The 9,457-nt window shown below is 30.2% G+C and overlaps 3 protein-coding genes across 3 annotated transcripts in view; 2 read left to right on the top strand and 1 right to left on the bottom strand.

Moving 5' to 3' along the window:
- Window positions 1-781: 781 nt before the first annotated feature.
- On the top strand, window positions 782-2,057 carry LOC119830303 (NADH dehydrogenase [ubiquinone] 1 alpha subcomplex subunit 2). The gene is made up of 3 exons (XM_038353263.1): window positions 782-953; window positions 1,064-1,170; window positions 1,923-2,057. Exons 1-3 carry the CDS (start codon window positions 874-876, stop codon window positions 2,003-2,005), a joined length of 270 nt encoding a protein of 89 aa, XP_038209191.1. The 5' UTR covers window positions 782-873; the 3' UTR covers window positions 2,006-2,057.
- Window position 2,058: 1 nt separating this feature from the next.
- On the bottom strand, window positions 2,059-5,987 carry LOC119830302 (probable pseudouridine-5'-phosphatase). Its single transcript, XM_038353262.1, has 4 exons — window positions 5,674-5,987; window positions 5,281-5,499; window positions 4,183-4,415; window positions 2,059-3,650 (listed from the first exon to the last, which is right to left on the bottom strand). The coding sequence occupies exons 1-4, from the start codon at window positions 5,786-5,788 to the stop codon at window positions 3,471-3,473; spliced, it is 747 nt and encodes a 248-aa protein (XP_038209190.1). The 5' UTR covers window positions 5,789-5,987; the 3' UTR covers window positions 2,059-3,470.
- Window positions 5,988-6,457: 470 nt separating this feature from the next.
- Window positions 6,458-9,457, top strand: part of LOC119830458 (glypican-4) — a 66,876-nt gene continuing 63,876 nt past the window's right edge. Inside the window, exon 1 of the mRNA XM_038353487.1 lies at window positions 6,458-6,866. Within this exon, the coding sequence (XP_038209415.1) occupies window positions 6,647-6,866 (220 nt within the window). The 5' untranslated portion in view covers window positions 6,458-6,646. The remainder of the gene's footprint in view (window positions 6,867-9,457) is intronic.

Genomic DNA, 9,457 nt, shown 5'->3' with positions numbered 1-9,457 from the left:
ATTGAGATCTTTATCTCGTTTTTGTGTAAGATTTATAAGGGACTTTATTTGAGTGAGCACACTAATGCTCAACCATGTGTTGCGAGTCGAAGGGTGACAACTACGAGACTTGAACCTCGGCTTGAGCTGCCGTCAGTATAGCTTAAAAAATATGGGAAAACTGAGAACGTTCTCCGCGCGCCGTCGGAGATAGACCTCTACGCTCAAACCACAATTTTAACAATCTGATTAAGTGACTTGTAATAATAACTATTAACTGATAATATGCGTTATTATTATAAGGTCACGAACGAATCATATTAAAGATTATTATAATTCTTGAAGATATACTGAGTTGTTTAAAAAAATATGACAAATTTTGATGTCATTTTTTTCTCTTTCCAAAAGTACCTTCATACTTGTTCAATAAAAAGCAAACTAATTATTAAAAAAATATTCCCTAACACTACATAATATTTTTCCATTAAGACGAATTACGTAGCAATACTTTTATACTTTCGATTACTAATTGATATACTCGTTAAACAGTAATTTACAATTCAGAGTTCTTTAGAATATTAAATTAATTCTCGACTTATTATGTAATAATTTTTAATGATGTATATATTGTGTTGATATAACTATAAATATATAGTTGTTATTATATTTTATAGTAATTTTATGTGTAACGATGAGTATTTGGTTATAATCAATTTTAGAATTCTGATTTTATTTAACTTTCAAACTTAAAAATCTAGTTTTGGTCTATGATATAACTGTCACTGGATTGTTTTTATGAACTGTCAATTAGACATTGATAGTTAATATTTCTCATAAAAAAATATTTTACTTGATTATACATTATTCTCCTAGCCTATCATAAAATAAAAAGCCATGGCTGTTCGTTTGGGTGGAAGTTTGAAAGAGCTAAGGATTCACTTGTGCCAAACAAGTGCACAATCCGCTGGCGTAAGGTAAAGTAAACAATAATACTAGCTATTACATAAACATCTATAACCTTTATCTTTTTTTTATGTATAAAAATACACATATAAAATAATGCTACCACAATTTAATTTTTTAGAGAATTTATTCAAAAGAACTATGTTGATATTAAGAAACAGAATCCAAATTTTCCCATATTGATTCGTGAATGCAATGGGATTCAACCGCGGATTTGGGCTCGCTACGGTAAGTACTATGTCGCATTGAATTCTTACAAATAATATTGGTATCAATTTACTTAGACGATTCTTAAACAAGTAGAGCACTTAATACACAATATATCAACCTGTTTCGAGATGAACAATAAATTGAAGAGTTGGTTTCAAATAACGGATTCCTAAAGAATGATCCTACCCTGTCTGAAATTCTTAAAAAGTAGCAAATATAAACCAATATTAAGAAAATGTTAATGCAGCATATATTTTAAATACTTCTCTAGGATTACAATGTGTTTCACACACTTTTGGACTTTACTCACCAACTTTCTTTATGGTCAATATCAACCATTTGCATCTTTTATTCTACTATGGAAGTTCTAATCTTGAATATGATAGCATTGGTTATGATCCAATTATACTACCAAGAACATTATCAATCTTATTGTTAATGAAATGTGTAATTTTCAGAAAGAGGTTGTGAAGCAAGTGAATCCTTATGTGGTTTAACCAGTGGTCAGGTTTTGGGCATTATATATAAACTGTGCCGCATTTAAGTTGGTTGTTATTAAATATTTGTAGAATTCATAGTGTATCTTCATAGATACACTTACTTACTTATTTTACTAGTAACTGTCATCAGTTACTAGTAAAATAGACATTCATAATAGATCAGTAGTTAACTGTATATTATTTTTGCCTTAGTATTTAATTAATTTACTTTTACAGTATATGGTATTAAGAATTTTTTACATTTAAGATTAATTTCTGGTTACTTTTCAGAAAAAGGAGTTGAACAAAGCATGCCTCTTACAAATTTGACGGCCAGTGATGTTTTTTCTGCACTGAAACAGCTAGTGAAGTGATTTTGTTTTTATTAGAATAATTTTGGTTTATGAATAAAAAAATAGAGTATTATGTTTATTCTTTTATTTGTACATAAAACACAAGTATAACTGGCACATATTAATCAGACATTGTTAACCTTAAAGATAAATACACAATTCACATATTCTCTACCCTGGATATTGTGTGCTCAAATATAATAAAATATTTTTGTGATTTTAAAGCATTAATATGCATTTAAAAACAGAAAATGAGTATGCAATGATTTTTTCCAGCAACCCTTAAAACTGATTGAAGTCATTGTCATAGTCATAAAAAATAAATTGTATGCACATCACAAATTATTAAAGCTAAAATATACACTGTATAACTGATATGGTACTTGGACAATATTTTTCTAAATATTCTGTATATGGCAACAAATTATTAAAAGGATACTTAAAGAAAAACGATATGTTTTAGTCATAACATGATTAAAAGCACCATAATAAAAAAAACAATATGTTTTAGTCATAAGACGCTTAAAAGCTCTTACAGGGTTTATAAGAGCTAATTGCTGGTACACAATGATAACTATTTTTAAGATATTTTAAGCTCTACCCATAGTATACTGTAAAATCCCAAGGAGTTTAGCCATGATAAAATATTAAATAGTATTAATATGCATTTAATGTATTTACGTAAATACATAATTAGTATTTAAAATGGTATGAAATTGATACATTTGTTAAAAAGGAATATGCATACATTTTCTCGATTATGAAATTTTAACTGTATATAGATTTTCAATTGTAATAATATAAAATTTGAGTTTACAATAAAATTAAGTTGACAGCATATACTACGCGTTAATATAGGGTTTTTATAAATTTTGTAGCTGGATTAAATACAAATCAATACATATGCATTTTACATCAACTAGAATTGATACATTTTATTATGCTTTTCTAAACATCAATGGCTATCAACAACCTACTAAAGACCCCTTTACATAAAGAATGAAGTAGATTTTTTTACTGACATTTGGCAAGTTGCAACATGTGTAATCGAAGTGTCGTAATTTCTGCAAATAACTTGGCAGTTACTTAGTAGTACTCCATTAGTACTGTTTCTAGTCATCTAAACCAAAAACCAAGAGGAAACCTTCGTATTTTCGTACGTAGGTTTGCAATATTTTAACACTAAAACTACTGAGCCGATTCCAAAAATTCTTTCACCATTGGAAAGATTCCTCTTCACTGAGTGACTACGGCTATGCTACATGGTTTTTTATATAAACTCAATTACTTGTATACTTGTATTACAAATTTTACATACTGTAAATTCGTAGCAGTTCACAGATGAACTGTCAAAAATCATTTATAACATTTACATGTAAAAAATCAAGTGAATAAAAACCTGGAAGACAATTAACAGCTCTATACTAAATACTTCACAGACGCTAATACTACGATATACTATACTACAAGTAGATCTTACAATAAATTATGACTTGAACGCTGGTAGCCCAAACACCTCTGGTTGGAATTTCGCTAGCGTTGGCAATACTATTGTTGCGTGGGTTGTCAGTCTTTTATCTAAGTGTGGATCTGGGACCATAACCACTTGCATCCCAGCGGATATTCCAGCCGTTACACCATGTGGCGAATCTTCGAAGACTAAACACTGAAAAAACAGAAAAATAACAGCATTTTTTTATTATGCATCTCAATAATAATTAAAATTATTGTAGAAAATATAATTGTACTCGCACATTTGGCTGCAATCATTATTAACATTTTAATATTTACTAAAAAGTAAAGCTATAAAGTGTATTTATGACTTGTATTATATGAAATTAATTAGCAAATAATTACGATTAACTATACTCAAAAGATACCTCCTAGGCGGTACTCCTTAAATATTGCCTATGATTTGTTTTGGCAACTATAACAATTGGCATACAATAAAATCATGAGATTTGTTACGTAATATGATTAATATGACCATTGTGGTTACACAATTAAACTCCAACTATAAAGATTTCCAATAGTCCAAATGCTATCTCTAAATAATAAGAGTTTTAACTGACACCACAATTGAATTCTATTGGAGCCATAAATCAAAACTGTTAAGTATCAAGTTATTTGTTCTGAATGAAATCAGACTTATAAGAGTCTGAAGAAAATAATCATATCTAGTTATGTGTCATAATTACCTTGCTAGGTTCAGGTTTATCAGGAAACCTTGACGCAGCCACCAAAAATATATCAGGATGCGGTTTACCATATTTTACTTCTTTATCTGTGCTCCCCATCACCATGTGATTGAAGTAGCTAAACAATTCTGTATACCCGGCGATTTTTGTTTTAACTGACCTATCACTTGATGATGTTGCCAATGCAAAGGGTACCTTCGTTTCATGTAAGTGTCGAATAAGCCTTTCAGCTCCTGTAATTGACAACAAATGATGCTTTCTGAGTTATAGCTTCTATAGATGAGATACTATTCAAAGGCCGGGACTTGAAACCTTAACTTACAATTACGATATGAAAATATATCAAATGCTTTTTGAAGAGGTAGTACTTTATAGATCTATTTCTATACTACATACATTCACAGGCATTAGTTTTCATTTCTACTGTAGGTTTGATATGTGATTATTAAAAAGACAGAGAAAACCATCAATTTAAAAGTTGATCAGAGTCCACTTTTTCCATTTTTAAAGTGAATATAAACACATTAAGATATCCTAAAAATTTAAATATTAATTATATAAATCAATTATCTCTAACAGACATGTATGTACTAATTTACTATATGTATTTTTTTTATTTAATATTACAATATAATAAGAGAAAATACATTTTTTGCAATGCAAGCCTGAATCAATAAGAAATAAAAATTGATAAGATATCGCAATATTTTCAAATGATTATGATGTTGAATGTTATAGATATAGAGTTAAAAAAATGATAATTTAATGATATGTTATAAATGGAGAAACTGTGATTTAAAATTTTCCTAAAAATGATGAATGGTATAAAGGAGGTTACTTTAATTTAAGCAACATCATTAAAATATAGATCAGGCATACTAACTAATATAAATCCTAGACATTTTAAGTATAAATATAGGAAACAGTGAAATTTTTTCATCTTTCAAAAATTTGCAAATTACTTTTTTTGTCTACTTTAGAGCTATGGAAAGAATTTTATTGGGTTTTGATGAAAATAGTTGGATACTTTTCTATTATAATAATATTATACACATTCATCAAGACAAATTAATTTGAAATAAAAATAAATCAACCAACCATCCAAAAGTGGTGCGTTTGCCAACATAGTGTCTCCCATCACCAGTAATTGGTCCCTAAACTCTTTTGGAGTCACCGGCAGTTTTAGCTCTTTGCATAGGATTTCCGACAGGCGTTGTTCAGTGCCTCCCAGTACCTTCATCATGAGTTCCTCGGTATATTCATGTCCGTATTTTGCACATAGCTGTGTTATCATCTTTTTATACACTAACTCAGTATCTAAAACAGTTACAAACGTAATATTATGGTTTAAATTTGAATTATGGACGCACTTCCAGTATACTTCATTAAATAATAATATTATGTGATAATGTAAATATAACCTTCAGCAAACAGGACAATAACATTGACAGTAATGAAAAAGGTCGAATGGTAAAATGTTGTATATCTCACCTAATAACAAACCGTCCATATCAAAGATGCAATGGGTAACTTTTCTTACATTTTTCGTTGATAAAAATCGCCTTCCGATCGTATCCGATACAGTTTTCAAAAGATATATTCTCATTTTTATGCCGAAAGTATTATGTAAACGTTTTGATGAATGAAACTATAAAGACTATTGCAAACAGGCGACTTATACGTACTAAGCTATATAGTGATATGAATAAAATTTATGTTAAAGCTATTTATAATAAATATATATAATTTAAAGTCGCCACAAAAGTATAAAAAAATTCTGTAAGGCCTAAAATTTGACACCTTTAATCTTGACAACAGACAAACCAATCTCAAAAGTCAAACAAAGCCCATAAACAATACAATATTTTCTAGGTACACAGAGTGTCTTTCAAATTAAAAGTTTTTTGAGAAAGCATGAGTTTATAATTCTACACATCCTTCAGAATTAATTATCCTATGGCATAATCCATCCAGCGTAATTAAGAATAAAAAGACTTAGTTCATATAAGATTATTAAAATTAAATGAGTCAGAAATGGTAACAACAATATTACCATTTTTTATTATTACTACTTTATTAGTTGAAAAAATGGTCTAGAACATAGAAGTTGTTGTTTTTGAGTAATTTTTAAAATAACTAGTAAATTTATACAACTTCTTTATTTTATTCGAATGATTAAACGTGTGATGGGGAATAGGGTTGACAGTTGACATTTTCAGCATATTATTTCACCCGACGCACGAAAGTAAGCGAAGGGTGAGGATCGGAATTCGCTACTATTAACATTGACAGCGCAGTCGGGCTGCGGCCGTCATGGATCGCAGTTAGAGCGTCGCGGGCCTGTTAGATGGCACTTTATTGTCCAAAGTTTACATTAACAATTAATTGATTTCTTTATAATTTATTAAACGTTTTACAAGAATAAGTTGATCTTATTTTATTCGTAAATAACTTGGTCGCGAACATGGCTGTGAACGTGTGTTGTTGTGTTGAATTGTCGCCTAACAAAAAATCGATTTTTGGATTGAGAATGAAGAGCCAAATATTGTATTTTGTATTGTTTATTGGCTTTTTGGTGTCAGTATCGGCAGCGGACTCGGAATTGTCTTGTGCTAATGTGAAGACATTATTTGAAAAGAAAGGAATGTTGGCGATGATTGACTTGCAAGAACAGCCTAATTCAGGTAAGAATTACGCGTTATATATTTTAACACCGATTGTAGATAGTGTATTAATATTTAACGATAAATTTCACATCACTTGATCAAAGAGCAAGAATTAAAAATATAGTTTATGTAAGTAATACAGAACATGTGGGTAGAATTAATAATTGTAACAGTTGACAGCCCTATATAAAAAAATAAATTTGCTTTCCGCTCTTTGTCAAAATGTATGTTTACAAAATGTTTTTAGTTTATACGGGCGAATCTGTTTTTCGCTCTATAAAAAAAATTAAAATTTACGAGGAATTTATGTTTTATCGATTGACCTAACTAGTAGTTACATTGAAATACCTACTTTTAATAAAGTTTGAGAGAATTTATATTTACCAACCGTCCGTGACGATAATATAAAATGGATGCATTTTTAAACAATAGCCAAGAAGGGACCAGTAGTTATTATTACAAAAACAACTTCAAAGAAGATCCGTAGCGATAACCGCACATTTGTACCTGTGAAACGTGTTAAAGACAAGAATTCTGCGTAGGCTTAATGATCCCTGATATTCAATAAAAGTAAAAATATTGGCTGGCATTTACTATGTATTTAGTTTGTAATTTGTTCGTCTAAGTAACTCTCGTGGTTTTCAGAAAAAATTGATTAATTATTATTAAGTTAAGTTAAGCATTTCAATATTAGTTTGAAATGCTTGAAATATATAATGAAAATGTAACTTTCTAGCATGAAAAGTACAAATAATCTTTATTAAAAACCAGTGGTGGCTCAGTGGTGAGAACCTCGGACTTCAAAATCGATAAGTTGGGGTTCGAGACCGGGTGAGCGCGCAGGAAATAAATTGATTTTTCAATTTATCTGCGCATGTAGATAACATCACCACTGCTTAAAACGGTAAAGGGAAAAACATCGTGAGGAAACCGGCATGTCCGAATATCAAAAGTTCGACGACATGTGAAATCTGTCAACCCGCACTTGGCCAGCGTGGTGGATTATGGCCTGAACCCTCATAGGAGGCCTGTGTCCCAGCAGTGGGAACACATATGGGATGATGATGATATGTCGATTATCGATCCCTTGTATCCATATTTATCACCAATAGTGGTTAATCTCACTGTGGATTTTAGACTCATGTTTAAACTGAAGTTAAGATTGTTACCATTCCGAAAGCTCTGAAAAAGACTTCCTTAAAAACAATAAAATAATAGTAGTTTCATAACCAGAATGTAAATACATGTATAAAGACTATCTACTGCATAACATACACGTGTTTTTTTTTAATCCCATTTTTATCGATTGCACAGAATATTACAAAATCGATTGTTATTTTTTATGGCATAGTGTTAAAAATGCAATGGGTCATAATCAACGGACAGTAGGCGAAAGGCAGCAACAATCGTGTGGGCGAAGCACACAGTTACAACATAAGACAAACGGATTAATTTATAGCTTTGCAATTGCAATTAGTTCCGAAGTTTACTTCGAGACGTAAATCTATAAAGCGATTTGGCTTAAAGATACGGGTAATAAATCAAAGTAAGTTAATTTGTATGTAACAATTTGTTATTGTGAACGCATTACAATTATCAATTAATCAATTTATTAAAATATAATTAACTTTTACATGGTTCGTTTGTGATTTATTTATAAAATAAACACTTAATTCTTTTGTTTTACTTCCCTGAAAGGCCTTTTAATACCTATCTATTCATAATTATACAATTGTAAAAAAAATAATAAGACAAGCTGTTCGCCCGTGGTAGCTCGCTCAGTGAAGTGGCAGATTTCTAATGGTGAAAGAGTTTTTTGAAATCGGTCCAGTGTTCTTTGCGTGGAAACATTAAGAACATACAAAAACACAAAACCTTCCTCCTTACAATATTAGCGTAGAAGTGTAGACCAATAAGTACAGGCACATAATATTTTTATGAATACAGGTTGAACATGTAGATCTAATATATAAATTAGGTATATGAAGTTCTTTTTGCAAATCAAACAACGTAAATGCTGTAGTTAGGTTTTGGAGAGTAAAACTTTTTTTACTGGAGAGCTCCTTGTATTTAACTTTTTTATTAAATACAAGTTCAATTGAGAAAATGTTCCCAAAAGGGGTGTCGCAGTTTATATCTAAAGTTCTGACACGAACAAAGTGTCTCCGAGGAAATACGATAGGCGTATTCATTTAACAACATCCCAAAGGATTTAATGTTGTCACTTCATAAATAACCACCTATGTATCATTGTAAAACAAAGTTTGTATAAGAGAGTTTGTCTATGGAAATTTAAAAATCGAATTTGTTCTATGCGAAGTTTATAAATACCATTTTATTCCACTTGCAGATTGTATTCAATGAACAAGTATGTAATTTTTATTCTTTAAATATTCACACCGTCAACAGGTGATTGTAATAAATAAATAAAAAAATGTACGAACGTGTCCCACCAAGCCACTTAAACATGCATGAAATAGCGAACCCGTTAAACCACTTATGCAGTTAATACGCAAATTCATCGTAAATTGCAATTATCTGTCGCCAATGTAAATCGATGTGATACAGAGTTATTAAGTTAGTCTACAAGACTCGCTGGAAACTGGCTC

Source organism: Zerene cesonia, chromosome 11, assembly GCF_012273895.1.
Source record: "Zerene cesonia ecotype Mississippi chromosome 11, Zerene_cesonia_1.1, whole genome shotgun sequence".
Classification (NCBI taxonomy): Eukaryota; Metazoa; Arthropoda; class Insecta; order Lepidoptera; family Pieridae; genus Zerene; species Zerene cesonia.
Note: the sequence above shows the minus strand (reverse complement) of the source record. Positions and strands in the feature narration are given on the sequence as shown.

Excerpts from the sequence above, each read along its gene's own strand:
- LOC119830303 (XM_038353263.1), top strand. The coding sequence starts at position 874 with ATGGCTGTTCGTTTGGGTGGAAGTTTGAAAGAGCTAAGGATTCACTTG. Across the intron at positions 954-1,063 it reads GCACAATCCGCTGGCGTAAG|AGAATTTATTCAAAAGAACT; the intron begins GTAAAGTAAACA and ends TTAATTTTTTAG. Across the intron at positions 1,171-1,922 it reads GCGGATTTGGGCTCGCTACG|AAAAAGGAGTTGAACAAAGC; the intron begins GTAAGTACTATG and ends GTTACTTTTCAG.
- LOC119830302 (XM_038353262.1), bottom strand. The coding sequence starts at position 5,788 with ATGAGAATATATCTTTTGAAAACTGTATCGGATACGATCGGAAGGCGA. Across the intron at positions 5,500-5,673 it reads TATGGACGGTTTGTTATTAG|ATACTGAGTTAGTGTATAAA; the intron begins GTGAGATATACA and ends TAACTGTTTTAG. Across the intron at positions 4,416-5,280 it reads AAACGCACCACTTTTGGATG|GAGCTGAAAGGCTTATTCGA; the intron begins GTTGGTTGATTT and ends TGTCAATTACAG.